General features: G+C 41.2%; 1 protein-coding gene across 8 annotated transcripts in view; it reads right to left on the bottom strand.

The window, feature by feature from the left end:
• The window catches only part of MAST2 (microtubule associated serine/threonine kinase 2), a 198515-nt gene that overhangs the window by 5286 nt on the left and 173687 nt on the right, over positions 1-19542 (bottom strand). For all 8 annotated transcript variants that reach the window (XM_042786371.1, XM_042786372.1, XM_042786373.1 and 5 more), the window contains 12 exons: positions 19055-19187; positions 17522-17687; positions 16366-16467; positions 14590-14712; positions 12317-12426; positions 9695-9849; positions 8339-8643; positions 5520-5735; positions 3429-3655; positions 1803-1925; positions 640-776; positions 228-415 (listed from right to left, as the gene is read on the bottom strand). In XM_042786371.1, coding sequence (XP_042642305.1) covers positions 228-415; positions 640-776; positions 1803-1925; positions 3429-3655; positions 5520-5735; positions 8339-8643; positions 9695-9849; positions 12317-12426; positions 14590-14712; positions 16366-16467; positions 17522-17687; positions 19055-19187 — 1985 coding nt within the window. The remainder of the gene's footprint in view (positions 1-227; positions 416-639; positions 777-1802; positions 1926-3428; positions 3656-5519; positions 5736-8338; positions 8644-9694; positions 9850-12316; positions 12427-14589; positions 14713-16365; positions 16468-17521; positions 17688-19054; positions 19188-19542) is intronic.

Here is a 19542-nt window from a genome sequence, read left to right as displayed (position 1 = left end):
ATTCTTAAAAGGATGTATGGATTTTCATTTTTAAATGAATCAATGAATGAAAATACATCCACCCTAAAGGTAATCAACATCACAGCTGTCATTTTACTTCACAAACAGACCTACTACATGCTGCTGTATATTTTACTTCAAAAATTAATCAATAAGCAAAAATCCTCTACAAGTCTTTTTTCTGTTTGGGTGGATTATTTTTTTTTGCTGTTTTGATTCTTTTTTACCTGAGTGTACAGACTCAGGAGTGGATCTGTAACTCTGCGTTGGTGACCGAGGAGACAGGTTGTGAGTCGGAGAGCCAGGCACACTTTCTCCAGAGGACAGAGAGCGGTTTAGTGAAGATAAACTCCGGCTGGTGTGAAGTAGTGATGCTTGTTTAGTGATCTTCCTCAACAAAGAACTCTTCTTCTTACTGTGGAAGAGCATTCAAAAGTTGTTTACAAGCCCAGATGATTTTTACCTTTATTGGCATCATTCACTCAATTTTCGGGTACAGTTAAAGAGAGAAAGAGAACAAAAAAGAATAACTAAAGGACATACCTGCTGATATACATTATCTGCAAATTGATTTGACAAGATCTCTTTTACGTTATCTCGGTTACCATTTAATTTTCACAGAGAAACATCAAAACGAACCTTTCCTGACCATCCTTAGTTTTGCTCTTCTTGTTCCTACGAGCCATCTTGGATTTGTAGCTGGCTTTTCGGGCTGGACCAACTTTGATGGACGTGTTCTCAAATGGCGTAGTGGAGATGGACACTTTATTTCCACTCTGTCGGAAACAAGACACAGAGACATTGCTTAAAACATGGCTATGTGAAGCAGATCTGCAGGCTAAGCAGGTAGGCACTAGTTTATTGCTGCCTGCCATTTGGTAATCCTTTGTCAAACTCCATTTCCCCTTTTGCATTTCCACTTATCATTTATTAAGGAATTGCTGAGAGAGAGCCCTCTTTAGTCAGGCTTTCACAATTGATTAGCTCGGACCCCAGCTGGTAGGCAAAGCTTCCCAGAGCAGATAGAACACAGCATCTGACCTCTCCCATTGAGATCCCAACTGCCTCAATTTAGTCCTTGTAATACTTGGAAACTTGAACAAAGTGGTATTCTGTCACCAAAGCTATTACCAGTGCTCTGACTGATGGCAGATGTGAGTATATCAGGCATCTATCATGATGAATCTGCAACACAGAGCATGGCTTGTCTCACTCATCTCAAAAAAGAATAATAATCCTGATTGCTCCTCTATTTGCAATCCCAAAGACTTCTGTCTCTTGAAACAGTCTAAAACTTTGGGTTTTATTTCAGTAAATGGATTCAGCTCAGAGGAGGTATCAAAACACAAGTCATTTAACTGGATAATTTTAAGAGTAACCATTACAAAGCTGCTTTTAAATACCACTAGGAATAATCCTTGAGAAAGCAGTATTAAGAGCTAATAACATTAGCAGAGCCTAAAGGCAAAAAATAAAAGCAATTTGGAAAATTTTTAAGGTATTTGTTTCTTAAAGTGATGTTTGAGGAAAGGTATACTTAAATCTGATTAACCTTTGTCTCTACTGCTGATAAAAATGTATCTGACAGGTCCTTATTCCTCACACAGAATATCTGAGTTCAGTTTAAATTACATGCAGAAATTTTTGAGAATTAGGAATCAAGCTGCCGCAATGAGTTTTTGCAAAACAAGGGCCAGGTGCTGTGCACATACTTGTATTTCAGACAGTGCCAATTAGATACCTCCAGTGTTTTAAACAACCTGGTTCATATTTTCCAAAACAAAACAGTGCTGAGTCCCTACCTTCAGAATCAGCTCCACCACTTCTGTGTGCACCAGTCCATGGACAGGCTCCCCGTTGACATGGGTGATCAGATCCCCTTCACGCAGGCCTGCTTCGTTTGCTGGACCACCTTCCTCCACGTGCTGGCAACAAGAAGGAGATGACTGATTTGAGAAGAGGAACGTACCAGATAACTGGCCAGACCAGACTCAAAGCCCATCCAACTCATCTCTTGCTGCAGCCAGCCTCAGCTGCTTCAAAGGAGGGTGAAAGAAACCACTGACTGGCACAGCCAAGCACAAAAATCTATGCTCTTCCACTCCTCCCCCAGTATCCTGCCAGTCTTGTCCAGATCCAAGGCAGCCAGCCAGGATGGTTAAGCTGATCAAGACACCAGCTCCTCCCAAAGCAAAAGGCTTAACACACCTCCAAAAATCTTCAGCACTCAGGAATGTTAACTGGATACTCTTGATTTCCAGAGAAGCATGCAAACTTTTTCGATGTCTTTGCCATCCCAAATCCAGCATCCTTACATGTACCTGCTGGAACCCAAGGCGGCCAACAGACTTCCAAGTAAAACTCTGTGCCAGGTGTTTAGGGTGCCTATATTGCATCTCATCCCAAACAGTTTATTTCTTCCACTTTCCATCCTTTATTAACCTATCTAACATCAGGTTTTTTCCCCCCATCACTGGTCAGAAAGGTACAAGCCTCCTTTACAGTGAGAAGACAGATACACTTGGATACTGCAACATTCCCTCTAGACAGAAAAGACTACAAATTAGTATCTTGGTAAACTAAGCATTTTTCAAGGAAAGCAGAAAGAAGCAAGGGGAAAATGCAGCTTCAGATTATCCTTCTAGGTAAGAATGAGTGTTGAATAGTGACCCCAAAGCATATGAAGTCCAAATTGGCTAATGAACTCAGAAATACAAGGAAAAGAATCAACCAACTTTACCCTGACTCCATTCTCCCTAACTACAAAATTCAAACAACACAGCTTCAGGGAATGGATCATTCCTAGAAGCCATATACATTAACAAAAAAGGAACACAGAGATCAAGTACCAGAAGTAATGGGAAGGAAGAGACACAGACATGGAAACCAGACATTTTAGCATAGCACACAACTAAGCCAAGAGCTAAATCCCTAGGCAATCAGCATACCAGCAGTGATGCTTTAAGGCTTATAATCAATTCCAAGCAACTGCTTGGAAAACCCCAGTAGACTGAACTGATCAGAAGCAGGCTATAACCGCTAACACAGGTCTGAATAAATTAGCTACGACTGGCCCACATGCGACAACACCAATAAAGAGAAAGAGGGTATGTACACAGAAACATGATTTAAAGTATGTGCTACAGGTGAAAGAAGGTGGATTCATGTAACCAGGGAATAAAGAAGGAAAGAAAGGTTGCTGTGTTTCTGTGACGGGCTTGAAAACTGCTACAGGTAAAACCCAAAGTGCTGCTATTGATTTATTTATTTTTAAAGGGTTTCCCCCACCCCAAAAAGATAACTTTGGGTCTGAATAAGGAGAAAGAAAGCAGGGTGGCAAAATACAATTTATAAAGCTAAATCCCACAACTCTGGCTAAATGCATTTCTGGCCCCAAGGGTACTCTTTTTAGAAAAGCAGAGACATACCCAGACCATGTGATGCACAGTGTAGATATCACTGTCACCCATATAGACGCGAATGGCACGGAGAGTGAAACCGTATTTCTTTCCAGCCCGATGGATGATGATTGGTGGTTTCAGGTTTGCGATAGCAGGAGAAAAGTCACGGCTGGGTGAGGAGTCCCTCGAAGATGGGTTGGAGGATAGAGAATGAGGTGACATTGGACTGGCCAATGGAGAACACGTGTGGTGATCTACAGTGATGACACAAAGGTGAGCAAAAATTAGGAAACCAGGCCTCAAAAAGAGAGAAAATTCTTGTTAGAGAACAGCTAGGAAACCATCTCTCCCGATGCTCTTAAAATGGTGGTCTTCACCAGAGCTGGGATTGCCTGCAGCTTCAACTAATTCATGCTTCAAAATACAAAAAACCAGCAGTTTCCAAAAAGCACATTTGGAGGTGTGTATATAATAGAGCAGCACTGCTCGCCTAGGATTATGATGGGATCAGTGTTTGCTTCTTCTCTTTCAGGGACTTACAACCCATCATAAGCATTTGCTCTTAGGCACAATCCTGGAACACCTCATTTCAAGGTTATGATATTTATCCTCCTCCAGGAACACCTCATTTCAAGGTTATGATATTTATCCTCCTCCAAAAGATCAGATAGTGTCTAGATCTTGGTGCAAGTTACATGTTGGTGTTGAGATAAATCAAAATCAGTTAGATTAACACACACACACACACACACACACACACAAAATCAGTAGGCAATCAGACAACAACTACATCCAGGTAGTTTTGGTAGTGTTTTAAATTCACAGGGGCAAAACCATTTAACCCTAAAAAATTAGCTACTACAGGGACTTTGCTACTGAAAAACATCAAGTGTATTTTAGAGTACATTTCCCAAACGAACAGCTGAGGGATGGGCTATTGACTAAGCTATCTAACTCTGCTTGCAAGTGGAACAACATCCACTTTTAAAAACACAAAGCAAATACAGAACTCTCATTTTAAAGTGAAGCCGGTCAACATCAGTAAAATAAACCCAAAGAGCAGGAATATTAAATGCAGCTGTAAAAGGTAATCCCTAATCCATTAAGAAACACCTGCTGAATCACCCAGCACATATTTACCTGGCAGATGAGAGCAGCTCTGGAGGAACCTTTGCTGGGTGATTAAATACGTATTTTAGAGATTTTCATGAGGGAGTTTGTAGTTCAAAAACCAACCAATGCCCAAACCACAAGAAATGTAACGTGCATCACCATAATGGTGCCAAGAAGCAGCTGCATACCTGCCTCCAGCTCCGTGGCTGAGAGGGGCAGGCAGGCATTGCTCTGCCACCAGGTTCTGCTGGGTTGGCACTGGTGGCCCAGCTGCAATTTCCTGCTCCCACCTAGGCAGGAACAGGTACAGCCCTGCAAATACAGCAAGGGCTTATCCTCTGGGAAGAGGGACAAAGTCCTTGAGGAGAGAGTCTCCTGCTGAACCGGTCTGTCACAGCTCGGCATGGCTGGGCTGTTGCTGGAAGTTACCACCTGGCATTAGGAACCGTCAAGGTCTGGCTCTGCCTGCAGACAGCCAGGCCAACCAGGTAAGCTGTTTGGCACTGACTGGCTTTGTGAGTTACTTGCACTATTGAATTCTTGAACGCTTAATCTCAACCAACTTATCTGGAGTTACTGAAACTTCCCGGTGCATGAACGCACCAGACACATTCACTTCCCAAACAGCGCCGTAGTTAACATGTGACCCCCCCCAAAATAGTACCTTGAGGGTTAAACTCATTCCATGTCTCTACACCTCCTTGCTGCACCATTGTCTAGAGACCGGCTAGGAGCCAAATTAAACAAAATTTGGGAAGGAATAAGGCCCAGCTGCCATTTTCAGAAGCTGTAGTCAAGACCACACACACAATGCTCCTGTCTGTGGCAAAGCAGTATTCATTATCCTGCTGAGTAGTAAATATTAAACCGATTGTAAAAGTTAGATCTCTCCCCTCCTGCCAGCGAGGGCATTATTCCAGGAGAGTGAGGGGGGAGGATCTGTCTGCAGACCTTTTGTTTAGTGCTTGCAGATTCTGACAATGCCTCACGCGAGGCATTTCTTACCTGAGGGAATCAGGAGAGACAAGGCAGTAGCGGATGCTGATTTAATCACTTTATTGACAGGTCTTGAGGTACGTTTCTCCCCTGATTCCCCAGAGAGCAACCTGTGTCGTGCCCGCCGCACTGCCAAATCGCTGATGGCTTTTGGAGTGGTAAAGTCTGGGCCTTCATTGCTATTACTGCGAGCTCGTGGATCAGAGAAATCTGCAGTGCTCCCAGCTACAGTTTAAATTAAAACAGATTAGAACCACAGGGAATTCCTAACAGTCTATTCCCCTACAGGCAAAATACATTAAATCAAAGTCATGTTTACATGAAGTCCAAGAGTAAATTTTCCTAAGAAGAAACCCCAGGGCTTGAATTTTTATTTACAGAAATGGTGTTATTCTGAATACAGAAAATTAGCGGCTTCTATTCTCTTGGAAAAGCTCGCTAATGAAATCACGTTGCTCAGTAGCAGTTACGTGAATCCTAAAGCTGCGGTGCAGTTCCGCAGGCAAGCCATTTCATTGGGATCATTCACAGATGAAAACAGGTTTATGGAAAGTGCTCCATTTTTACAACCAGCAAGAACTGTCAATCTTCAAGTTAAAACTTCCTGTAATAGAAGAGCCAGTTTCTACTGGAGTTGCACATAAAAAAATCCACTTGAAGGGAATACTAAGGTACTAAAGGCAGGGAAAGTAAAAATGTGGATTGCAAAGACAACCTTAGTTTGCACCCTTCTCTGCACTGTTGCAATTGAGTCTTGAATTATTAAACCTGCTATAATTATATATAAAATGCAAGGTAATCTTGAAAATCAGACTGAGCACATAACAATAGCAGATGCTTGGGGCTGAGGCTGCTGTACGGAGGCTCAGTGCCTCAGTTGCCCATCTGATACCTTAAAGGGGCACTGTGAAAATACATTAATTAGAATTTACAAGGTGCTTAGAAATGAAAGTGATGAGCATCACAGCAAGTCCACAAGGGAAATTAATCATTCTGTCTTCAAAAGCAAATTTTAAGCAGCATGCAATAAATAAAGCCTAAGGGCCACATTTTGAACAATGAGGACAGAACAAAACATTGATCATCGTTGTTTAAGTGGGCACCACTGCTCTGCATACTAAGTAAAGCAGGAAGTACCATGAAAATAAAAATTCAAAGCACCATTCCCATAGACCTCAGTACCAGATGCCTGTTCAACATTTAACAGCCACAGAGTTTCAAATAAGGCTGCCAGACAATGAGGAACCCAGAATCAGAGGCCGCATGTGAAAAGGCTGCAATATACATTAGAGGAGCTCTCTCAGATAGTGACAGGAATGAAATTCCTTTCTTGCAGCCCCCTGCCTCTGACTCAACTTTGTAAGCTAGGGACACTGAAGCAACGGTGTCCCTGAATCCCATGTGCTGGATTAAGGACTGCTCTAATGCGTTAGGCTGCCCAGGGAAACTTCAGTTTTGCCTATTTCAACTTGTAGATACTCAAATGTGCAATGAAATTGTTCTTGCAATTTTTAATAGCTTTTTTTCTAGGCTTTTAGCATAAAATTGAGAAACTAAGGTTCCACTATGGCACCTATGTCATCCATGTATGTGGTAGCTTACTTCCTTCACTCCTACACGTTTTCCCATGGGTTAACGGAGTACATGATGGCAGCACCAGGCCTGTTCTGGGAATGGGACAATTTTGAAGGAATTTCACAGATTGGATTGGAGAAGAGGAATAACAAGATGTGGGGATCTTTGACTTTACTCTAGTCTGGAGGCAAATTTCCTCTATGACATTTCCACCTTCTGCTATCAATCCACCATCACATCTGCCCAGTGCCCTTCACCTTGGCCAGTCTTGCTGCCCCCTCTGATGCCTTGCTCAGTACTCCTTTCCTCTCATTTCCATCCTCAATGCATTCACAATCACTTTTCCTGCTTGCTCCCAGTTTTTCCCAGCAACACATTTCTTATTTTCTTACCCAGTCAGTCCTTGCTCTTTAACATTACAATCTAGTTCTTCCCCTAAATATGCCTTCCTTCTCAAATATTGTCTTGCCAACCTTCAATTCAACCTCCCTGCTCTCTTCCATTGGTCCAAATTTCCTTTTTTTATTCCTTACTACTTCTCGCCAGCTCCCAGCTCTGGCCTCCTCTGTTCTCAGAAACAGGCAGCTTCACCCTCTCCCTTCCTGGTGCCCTGAAAAGGGCCGGAGCTGGGCACACTCCAGCACCCAGAGCCCAGCCCTGCACCACACAGCCCAGGGCAGCATCGCAGGGAAGGTCCAGCTCAGCCCCGTGCTGAGTCAAAGCTTCTCAGAAGTCAAACGCTGACTTCTAAGACCCACTCTACAGAACTTAAGCTCCATTTTTGAAAGCCTGCAATTTGGCTTGAATCTCAGGATATTTGTCTGAGACAGCAAGTAGCATGTCCCTGATACAAACCCCACTCCCCTAGCAAATTTCAAGTCTCTACTCCAAACTTTTTCGATAAATAAAACCATAGGAAGCAGTGATATGCTCTGACTAATGCTTAAAATAATGCTGCCTTAGGCAGGCACCCAGTGGTTGTAAGCAGGCATAGATCATACGAGTCTCAAGCATGAGAAGACCTTAATCAATTTGAAGTGACAGGACTGAAATACAAGATGTAATTTTGAAGAGATTTAACCACTGATGTTATTTCAAAGGCAAGCACATCCACAAAGCTATACTAAAATAACCACTTAGCACGAGACATTCACATCGGTCGACATCCAAATCCACGGTTTTACAGAGTTAACGCTCGCAAGCTAACGCGGCTTTCCTGGGGAGCACGAGGCGCCATCAGGCCGAGCCCATACCTGTCAGTGCCAGGGCGCTGCTGGCGGCCGTGGAGGGGGTGGTGGGTCCAGCATCACCTTCCAGCTGCAGCTCCTGCTCCACAGGCTGTTCTGGGATGGGCACCGGCAGCCCCTCCCGGGACTGCACGGCGGACAAGAGCATCCCCTCGGACTGCGGCCTTTTGAGAACCGTTCCCTCATCCTCAGCGGAGATGGCAAAACGGGGCATATCGAGAAGCCCCGAGCAGCGTCGGCGGACCGTCAAGGGTGGGCTGGAGTCGCTCTCCGTGTGTGAGGATTCAGACATAGACAAGCGCTTACGCAGTCTAAGTGAAAAACCAATCCTCGGTTAAGTTTGGGGGGTAATGAACTTCAAAGGGTGAAAATAGCACACAGACCCAGCTCACACATCTGAAGCCAATTTAAGGTGGAGTTAGGAGACCAAACTACGTCATTAGAACTTAAAACAGCAAAGGCTTGGGGCATCACCTGAGTTTAGATTTTCAATATGTTAAGCTTCTAAGAAAGGAAGGAATAAAACCAAAGGAAAATACAGTACAATGAATATGATATTAAATCTTATAGAAATAACAATTACAAAATGCAAATCATGTTCCTTTGGGAAACAGAGGAATCTTTCTTTCCAAGTTGCTGTAAATTTGAAGCCAGGAAGGCCTCATGCAAGATGAAGTGCACATAAGTTAAGAGTGTAATCTATCAATTATTTTTTTTTTTTAATGGAGTCATACAGACTAGATGACAACCACATTTTATGATCTTTCTGATGACAAACTTTAGTGCAAAAGCTTTACAGGAGGTGCCCAAAATAAGAGATATCCCTTTTTAAAGGAAAGTTTGACAATCATTTCAGTAATGTGAGAAGCATGGTGGGTATCCAAATTCTGGGTATTCATTTATTTTACTGGCACTTTTTATTAGAACACAAGATTTTTTTTGGATATTCTGAACTTTAGAAACTCTGGACTTTCCTAATGATTTCTCTAATTTGTGACAAATGGGAAAAGTCTGGCAACACCAGACTGTGGATCCACTGATGTTTAAGAAAAAACTGCTGTTGCTACACCTCTGATGTAAGTAGTCCTTTCACAAATGAAAGCTTTACTTAAGGTTAGAATCCCTTTAAGTTAATTTAAATTATTTCCTACAAATTTAGGAGATGTTAGTACTTAACTAAATACCTTTAATGACCACAGCACTTCTACACATTAGTTTTCACCTATTTATTCCAGGCTTCACCTGTGGAAATACATCATATGAAGCATTCCTGACCTAAAACTGGTAATAGAAAGTTTTGGCACAGGTCAGTCTTTCTCAGATGTTATAAGAAACCAAAATACTTAGTTCTACAGAACTCACATTTCAGGAGATCCAATCACCCAGCTGCGGTCTCGACTCTTCAAGCCACCAAGGCTGTCCAGTCGGTCATCTTTTTCTTCGCTCAGACTCCGTTTAGTTGGTGGAGGAGTCTTCCTCTCTTCGTGGATGGAAAGACGTTCCATGCTGCTGTACACCTGCATATAGCAAAAGTTCCTTCTGTATAGAGAAAACAAACCTACGTGGCCTTTTCAGATCAAGGGGCATAATCTCTTCTCAAAATGGAAGATATTCCCTCAAAGCATGAACTTGGCAATGTTCTTTGACTAAGTAACACAGTGCAGATGTGACATGCTCTAAGTGTACCAGGGAGGAAAGGAAAAAGGCAAACTTCATAAACATTAAACATGCTTTTCTACAACAGCACCCAACACTTACCCTCTGAAAACAGCTCAGCACACCACAGAAATACTACTAAGACTTTTTGAAACTACTTGATTTTTAGTTTTAACGATTCTCAAATCTAAGAGGAGATATTGCTAAATCAGGCTCCACAAGTCTTGAAGGTTGGCATTTGGGTCTTGAAATCTTACTATGCAACGTCAATTCAGTGATAGGCATCATGCTCGTGACCCCATTTCATTATCATCAGTCTATCAGCATTGCCCCAAGCTTATTTCAGAACAAAAAAGTCCTGCCCTCCTCAAGGAATCTACTATAATGCTGACAGCTTAATGGAAGTGCCTTTCTTGGTTTTACAGATGCCTTTAACTAATTAAATGATTAAGCAAAAAAATCCATCTTTTTAAAACTACACTTGACTGTGGACCTAATTTACATAAGAAGAGATTAATGAAAATAATGTTATTAAAAATTCAGAGCATCAACAAGATAACTATTAATAAATCATATGGCTGAATTGTCAGACAAGAGTTTCAAAATATAATGAGCCTTTTATGCCTCCCACATTACAAATGCTGTATAATTTTCCAGGTCTTAAAATAAATTAATTAAAAGTGAACTTTCTTTCTTTGTGGCAAAAACACTGAACCCTAAAGAAAAGCTTCAGTCTAACTGATGAATAATACTCACAGTGAGAAAAGGCAGAAAAAAGAAACCCTTATGTACTCATGAGAATTTTTTCAAAACCCCAACTAATCCTCAGGTCCAATTTTAAACATACTTTTGGTGATGCAAATCAGGAGCAACTCCATAAAATTAATGGTAACTGTTACTTAAACCACTGTAGCCTGGCTGAGGACAAAGAAGAACAAACTGGTGCTTCAAAACTGATTTCAGTAGTGGAAAGAAGAAGGAACTATCATGAAAGACTGAAAAATCCTTCAGAGGCACTAAGTGAAATTTGTACTCCCAGCTCATTAAGAGGAGGGAAATACAATTCCTAGAGCGAGCTGACCCCAAACCAGCATTTCTTCTCCCTTCTGCCCCTCCTCAAACATACTTATTTTTTATCCAAGCTAACAGGGGGGTTGTACTACTTTGAAATGTCCAGAATACCAACTTTTTATTTCAGATCACTCGAGTAAGAATAAGAGAACTGCATAGACCTGAGTCCAGAGAGCATGGCTAGAGGTGACCTCCTCAGGGCTCCCCGCCTATTTCACCACCTCAAAGCAGAACCCGCTCCCTTGTAACACCTGACAGATGTTTCTCCAACCTGTTCTCAAAAGCCACCAGGGATGGGAATGCTACAAATTCCCCAGGCAACTCATGCCAGTGCTTAATTATTGTTTAACACTGGAAACTTTTTCTTACCCTATGGCTCCTTTGTGCCCATCATTTCGTATCAGTTCTGGGTAGAACAGGAAGACCAATGTACTCTTTTCCTTCTGGCAGTTAAGTATTTGGAAACACATTAGGTTTCATGTTTTATAGCTCTCGAATCATTCTTGTTGCCTTCCTCTGGACTCTGTTTTACTGGTCCATGTTTATTTTCAAGACCGTTGCCCAGAACAGGACAGAGTACCCCAGCTATAGTCTGCCGACTGTTAAGCAGATGGACAGGATTTCTTCATCTGCCTTGCAGAAAATATTCGTGCTCGCCCAGTATGGTAACTGCCTTTTTGCTTCAATAATTCCACACATCTATCTCACGATGCACTATATGCCCAGAGCCTTCTCTTTGAAACTGTCACCTCACCTTTTGTTCCTCAGACTGCATTTCAGACAATGAACAGCAGAGGTGTAAATGTCACCTGTGCTCTTACTGCACGGGTTCCCTTTGATTTTAGACCATTATTCCAAAATGTCAGAATCAATTTTCACCTTGTCACATACTGGAAGACCCTTTCAGAACAACACTGTTGAAAGCAAATAAGCTTTGGACACTCCCTATGCCAGAATCCAAGTCATTAGTAAAAACATCAAACTACCAGATGCAGAAGAGACCTCCGCAGTACCCTGCATATTAGTGAAATATTAAGAAATATTAAATCTCATTCTGCAATTATTCTGGCACTCACTTTCTAATAGGCCACAAATGATCACAAAATAAACAATGTATACAGTTTTTACTTTCCTCAGTGAATACTAAACACCACACAGCTCCCACATATCATCCGCATGATTAAAATCTACCCCATACAGAGCAACGACACTGTGTTCCTTTAGGTTTTTTCTTTCAACAAGCTAGCATGCTCCTACCTTGCTGAACCTCGGCGAGCATGAGGAAAACTGCCGAATTTCCACATGATCATCATCATTAGTGTCCTCCTCTTCTTCTGAATCCAGGTGTTGGTACCTTTCTGAACGGGCTGGGAACAAGATGTGGCACATTTCATCAGTGTGGGGAGTGTTGATGACTCTCACACATTCCTACTTGTCTACTTACAAAGAACTTTGAGTGTTCATACACCATGCAGGGTATTTTCCTTAATAAACACACCTAGCCAGTTTTGCTCACCCTGCACAATTAGCAGTGAAGAATAGCTCCTTCCTACTGAACTTATCTTATCAGCTACATTATATTCTGAAAGCAGCTGATACTCAGCAGGTGTCTAATCCTGCAGACAATCATGTGGAAGGAAACGCAGAAACAATTCACTGTCCCAATTTCCAGTAAACAGCTTTATGATTGTACAAAGTCTGTCTTGCATATATACATACAAGACTTCTTTAAAAAATAAAAATATTTACCCCCAAAAATATTTTCTCTTCTCCTTCCTACAACTAAAAAAAGGATTAGACTTAGTGAAAGAAAATGGGCAAGCAGCCAATGTGCAAAGCTATTATTTTTAATGCAAAAATCTAAACTGCCTCCAAAGCGATTTTGTGCTTTGAGATTTGCAACACTGGATTTCTAAGCCAGCCACACTGGATTCTGTGGGGCGGGTGTTAATAAGGTTGGCTACAGAAAGCTGATAGCTATACTGAGCCAAATTTGCTGCACTGTATCAGCCAGAAAGCTACTTTTATAAATTCTAAAATTTTCTGCATTAGGGTTTATAACAGCAATGCCAAGTCTTATCAGTGTCTAGGTAAGATATTTCCTGATGAAAGAATTCCAGCCTTTATAAAGGACTCACATCAAAGTCACCCCGATAACCTGCTGAGTGTGCCTGGGCACTTGGGGAGTTTGCCATCATTCCTACTTGACAGACCCAGTGCTTTGCACCATGAAAACGTAATGTGGTGCTTTTATCCACCAGGATCCGCTCATGGCTGCTGCACTGCACCTCTCCCAACCACTGACCTAACGCAGTGACTACAGCTCAAGTTGCAATGCCCAATAAATCCAATTAGTGGCAGGAACACACCGCCACCTCAGTCTCTGCATGTATGTTGTACCAATACCACCTCAATACATGCAAAACATACCTCTGCCCCCCTCTGCGCAGCTTGACACAAATTGCTCTCTGCAGCAAGTACATGGAAATTTCTCAATCTCTCTCTCTCTCTCCATCCAACCCCTAACCTAAAAGCCTCTTCCCCAAACTGAAAGAGCAGTATCTAAACAGGATCGCCACTTTTGCAGTGTGGCAGCCGAGGGGCTGGAGGCAGGCTGCTCCCTCCCTCCCTTCGCCCTCAGCAAAGTGCAAAAATGTGTTATATGGAGTCAGCGAGTCCCATGGCCCTGGGAGAAGGGCAGAAGAGATTCTATTGAAGTAGGGCAGAAATGGCTGTACCTCAGGCAACTGAAACAGCCCAGTTTCATCCTGTGTTGCAGCTGGAGTGGGGGGAAGACTCCCCTGACCAGTGACAAGCCAAAGCCCTTTCCACCTGCTCAGCTGCCCAAGGCAAATGAGAAAAGCTAGGGAGCCAGGCTCTGGGGACAGAGACCTCTTCATCCTTCACGTGAGGTTCCTCCGTTCTCTCCCAAGAGCACCAACTCTGTCTGGTGCTTATCTGGAAATACCAGGAGTCTTACTTAGCACTGATAGCATGGCAGTTCCCAGACATTCATACACACCAGACAGGCACTGCAGTTCATACCTCATTAGAGTTATAATAATACTAAAATAAGGTGATACACTTGTAGTGAAAGTAATTTAAATTACTTTAAATCTCTGAAGAATTTTCCCTACATATTGTCTTCAAGGTTTAGTGTTTGCTTTGTTTTTGTTTTTTTAAATAAATTACTGGCTGAAAACAGTCGCTAGGGAAAGATAATATTGCTCAAAAACTCAAGGAAGTACTGTAATAAACCCAGCATAACAACCACAGCACCTCACTGCAGGGCCATGGTTGGCAGGACCACAGGCACCAGTGAAAGGCCAATTGACTTCAGCAGCAACATTTTTTCATTTAAAATTCAGTCGCTTTCAAAGAAACCTTACTTTGCATTCAACAGAAACTTTTTAAAGCAATCTCCATCATGTGTTTTATTCAATTTCTTACAATGTCTTATCTCTAACGATTTCAAAAATGAAATATGCACAAAAAATATGATGCCATTTAGGCTGAATCTTTAGTCTTACTGTCAAAATAGCTTGTGTCATCCTCAGATTCCAACTGTGGGATGAATTCAGCTTTCTGTCGAAGTAATCCATTCCAGTCCAAATCTTTAAAGAACCGATGCTGTTTCACTTCAAAGGCACTACCTGAAATAAGCATCTTTTATTGCAGAGTATTTCTTTCAGCATTTGCATAACAAGAAAAACAAACCCTAAAAATATCAAGAGATATTTTTAAAGAGATATTTTTAAAAGTCCAAGAGAATGTACCTGAGTACATTTAAGTCACAGATTTTCCAGGAATTTTGAGAAACAACTTATCCTTTTACCAAAGTGGTGATGCAGGATAAAATCTGAACATTTCCTCCTTCTCACTCCTCTTCCTGTTTAATGACAACACATGACTGAGCTGACTGGAAGGCAGCATCTGCTGTTACATTCCACAGCCCGTTGTAAGATTAAGAACTAATTAACATCTTAATTTAAAATTTCTAAACTCTAAATACCATCTTGTTCATAGCTGAATAAAGAGACCAAACTCAAAAAGGTACTTAGCATGTGAGTGGCTCCACTGTCATGAATAAACTCATTCACGTGCTTAAAACAAGGCAGGGGCTTACATATCTTCCTGAATTAGTATCTTCTGTTATTAACCTCAGAAGCTTGGATACCCAGAAGGAAAAACTAAGGATTATGCGTCTACTAGTATATCTATTTTTTTTCAAATGAAATTAATATTCATTAAAGATGCTCCCATCTTTTTAGAAAAGCAAATAGCAGAGGAAAAGAGATAAAAGGTTTGCTGAGTGCCAGTGGCACTACAAGATGCCAAGTGGAACAGCAGTCTCATCATTACAGGTATATAAGAAATTAAAAAAGAATCAGTCCATCAACTCACTTTATAGGGCAAGAAACTCTACATCTTTTCCATGACAGCAACATCTTTCAAGTACATGGATTTGAAGAAGAACATGTGAAAACCATCTGATATTATTATTAATTCATGATCTATTCATCACCCTTATGTGCACATGTGTTAAGGCTGCTGAATACATGTGCCTTTTGGAATTGTTATATATATATATATATATATATATATATATATATTTATCCTTAAATGGTAATTTACAATGAAAGTCCAAAATAAAATCAAACTAAGCAAATCAATGAAACAGACAAGCCACGATGTGAAGCCACAGTGTTGCACAAATTGTTTTGAAACAAAAGTGTAGCTAAAGATTATTAACGGTTATTTACTATCAGGAAATGAGAAGTGTTGGCTTGTAAAACTTTAAATCTGACATTATAACACAGGAAGACTGACATACACATCCTACTTTGCCAAAGAGATTATCAGACTTTGTTTTGTGTTTGGACAATTCTACAGTACAGGCCTCTAGGAATGGGGGAGTTTTTATTTATTTTATTACACCCAGGAGTTCACATCCATGTAGGGCATTAAGACCCTACTCAAAGAGAACTTCAAAGAAATCTGATTATACACTGCTCAAATGGAGACACAACACTCGAGTCTTTAATGGAACAGCACAAAATTGAGAAGTTATGTTGCCGAGCTGACAGTACCCATCTTGTTTCCCAAACAAGACAGTAATATCTGTCTGACTCGTGTACAATCTACAGTAATTCTCTGAGGTTCATCACACAAGATTCACTGAGCCCAGTATAAACTGTTCCCCAGCTCTAGATGAGTGTTTTTCACCATGGGTGGGTGTGCATCACTGGCAAAGTAGCTTCTTTTCCTGCTTCTGGCTAGTACTTTCCTAATGACAAGGTTCCTACCTGTTCCCATTCTTTCCAGCGGGTTTTGGCGGAGAAGCTTAGAAATTAGGTCCTGGGCATCTGGTGGCAGTGCATCATCACCTTCTGGCCAGGCAATTTCATCTGGGGACAAAAAGAGACTTGACATTTTCTACCAGCTTCAGGACCAATTTGAATAACCATTCACATTCCTGTACCGTAAAATGCAGTGTTCAGTACTGCCCCAGAATCATAAATACTTTGAATTCAGCAGCTTGCATACTTAATATAATTCAAGCATTGACATTTTCCAAAATGCATAAAATTCAGCATCAGCTAAAGCTGCTGTCAATCCAAGCAGTGTTTGTGGAGAAAAAAAAAAAAAAAGCATTAAGAACTCTATTAATAAAGTATGAAATGGGACTTCCACGACAGTCCATAAACAATGACATTGACAATACTACAGCTGTATCTTGTGCCTGCACATACCATGCTCATTATACTTGGAACAGAGAGAACAATTCACAGGTAACAATTTCATGCATCATATGTAGTTCTTTGCTGAAATTTGCTTTTTACAAAGGACATTTTCCAAGTGTGATAAAAATTCACTGTTTCAGAAAGCATTCCCAATAGGAAATGTTTTCACTGGCATATTCACTGAGGGAACACAAAGCACTCATTTGTCCAACTCCAAGCAGGAGATAGGTTTAAAAAGCCACAAAACGTGATGGTACCCAGTACAACAGCTTTGATGTGTTTTTCTTAGAACTTCCTTTTCATTTCATTTATACAACAATTACTAATTGACTGACATTTGAACCTACAGAAGCAATAAACAAAATCAGACTGAGTTAGACCAGTTGGCTGCTGCTCCTTTCATATTCTCCATCATTTAAGTTAAAAGACAGAACAGAAAAATCCCCCAATATTTCCCCCCAATTCCACAAGGACATGCATGACTCCCACACCATGCACAGTGACAGAACTATCTAGCAAGACGTTAAGCAACTCAACAACTTTCAATAGCTGGAATCAGATGGATGCTACTTCGACACAGAAAGATAAATATTTTAAAATTAAACCCCATTATTTTATATCTGGTCCTTTCTGACTAAACTGTGGATCCTCAATATTTTCGAGGTTTTACTTCACAGCACACTTTGAAGCCTCCTGCAGAGCCAGAACAGAAACATACCACTGATCACTTGTCCAAACAGCTCTTCAGGTGTGTCCCCAAAGAAAGGAACACAGCCAACTAGAAACTCATACAGGATAACTCCCATAGCCCACCAGTCCACAGGCTTCCCATAGCCCTGGCGCAGGATCACTTCTGGTGCAATGTATTCTGGAGTCCCACAGACCTCAAGAGAAACACACGAGAAAGCAAAAAACTTACAAATTGCCAAATCCACGTCAAAGCTTATTTTTGTCTTTTTTTTTCTTTCCCCCTTCAGAGCTTTAGAAGGAAGTTATTAATCTTTTGCCACTAACCACTTTATGCTTTGAACTACTTCTATGGAGCAAGAGTCTATACTTGAGGAACACATTAGCAGCACACAGAAATAATATCACATACTACGAAATGTTCCTAGTGTGGACATGCCAGCTAAGTAGTTCTTTGGTGCATGTATAGTACAGCATATGGGAAAAATGCATGTTCTATGTTTATAGGTCTGTCTACTTGATGGATGTCTACTGGCACAGCTATAGCTATCAGGAAGGGAGTTTTGACAAACCTCTCACATCTCTGTGCTAGCAGAATTTAGTTTCACAGATGCAGAATTAGCAGCACAGCATGATTACAGACTTCAGCACTTAAACTTGGGAGGTACAGCTGGCACAGACAATAGCTAAGGAAATCATTTTGGAAGATCTAAGTTGCCTCAGGCTTAGAAGCAGCAACAATAACAGAAGAGTTGTAAAAAATGTAACTGCAAAGTGCAAGACCATGATCTAGTGACCAAAGAGAGTTCCTGCTAGAAGAAACATCACTACTCAGAAGCAAAGGAAGACAATACCACAGGATGATTATAAATTAACACTTGGCACAGCTGAAAAAGAAAATTCAGCTGCTATCCTAGCTATTTTCAGAAGAGAGAAGTAATTTTTAATCCCATTATATGAGGCACTGGTGAGCCTGCATCCAGAACAGTATCATTCCTGTCAACTACGCCCAAGGAAATAGCAACTCAAGCTTGAAGAGGTACATGGAAGAGCTATTCATTCATCAAAGGAAAATCTATCTTGTTATCTACAAGAACTTAGCTGGTTAAGCCTAGCAAAATGAAGGCTAAGGAGAAAAATGACCCTTAGTAAATATCATGGGGAGAAAAATCAATGTTTAAGCCATCAGAAAAAATTACAAGAAACATATAGGAACTTACCACGAAGTTTCTAAGCACCAGAAGGGGGAGACCGTGGAACAACCTTCCAGCAAAATCTGTCTTACATCCCTAAACCAACCTCTGTTCACACCTACACTGCTGCCTGGGCCACACTTTCAATATCCTAAACTAAGAGCTGAAGTGCATCACTCCAAAACAAAAAGTTGAAATAACAAAGAATATGAATCTATGCACAAACATGAGAATGGACTTTTATCTTTTCCTCACATTCTACAACACACAGCACAGTGTCAAGGCAGAGAGAGTGCTACAAACTCCAATTCTATCCCGAGACAGAATCCTGCATCTGATCCCACATCAACAGACAAAATTTTTCAGCTTACCTGCTTGTCCAGGAATTCCCTGGTATCCTTTTCAATGTGTCCCTCGTAAAGATTAGTTGTAAGACTCATTAACCCAATTTTAGACAGTCCAAAGTCTGTGAGTTTAATGTGACCCATGGAAGTTATCAGGAGACTAGAAGAAAGAATATAAGCAAAGTAATCCAACATGCAACTGTTTCCTAAAAGCAATTTAAAAAAAGAACAACACAAGACAATGTTCTCAGTGTTACATCACCATCAAACACCTGGAAGGAACCTCCTATACAACCGAATATCACAGAGCAGCCAAGGCAACTAGAAATCAGACTGCTTTCTGCCATAATTTCGTCAGTGTAGCAACAGCTTTCAGATGTCTGAAAACGTTCTTCCCACCCTTTCTCAGTGTCTGTCTGGTTCTATATCAGTAGCAAGAGACTCTGTAAAAATCTACATGTCAGATGCCACTGAACATCTCTACTGTCTCTAGGCCCCGTGGCCTATCGCCTATG

Source organism: Tyto alba, unplaced genomic scaffold (genome assembly GCF_018691265.1).
Source record: "Tyto alba isolate M040663 unplaced genomic scaffold, T.alba_DEE_v4.0 Super-Scaffold_1000006, whole genome shotgun sequence".
In the NCBI taxonomy this organism is placed as follows: Eukaryota; Metazoa; Chordata; class Aves; order Strigiformes; family Tytonidae; genus Tyto; species Tyto alba.
The sequence above is the reverse complement of the archived record's forward strand: the minus strand, read 5'-3'. Positions and strand labels throughout refer to the sequence as shown.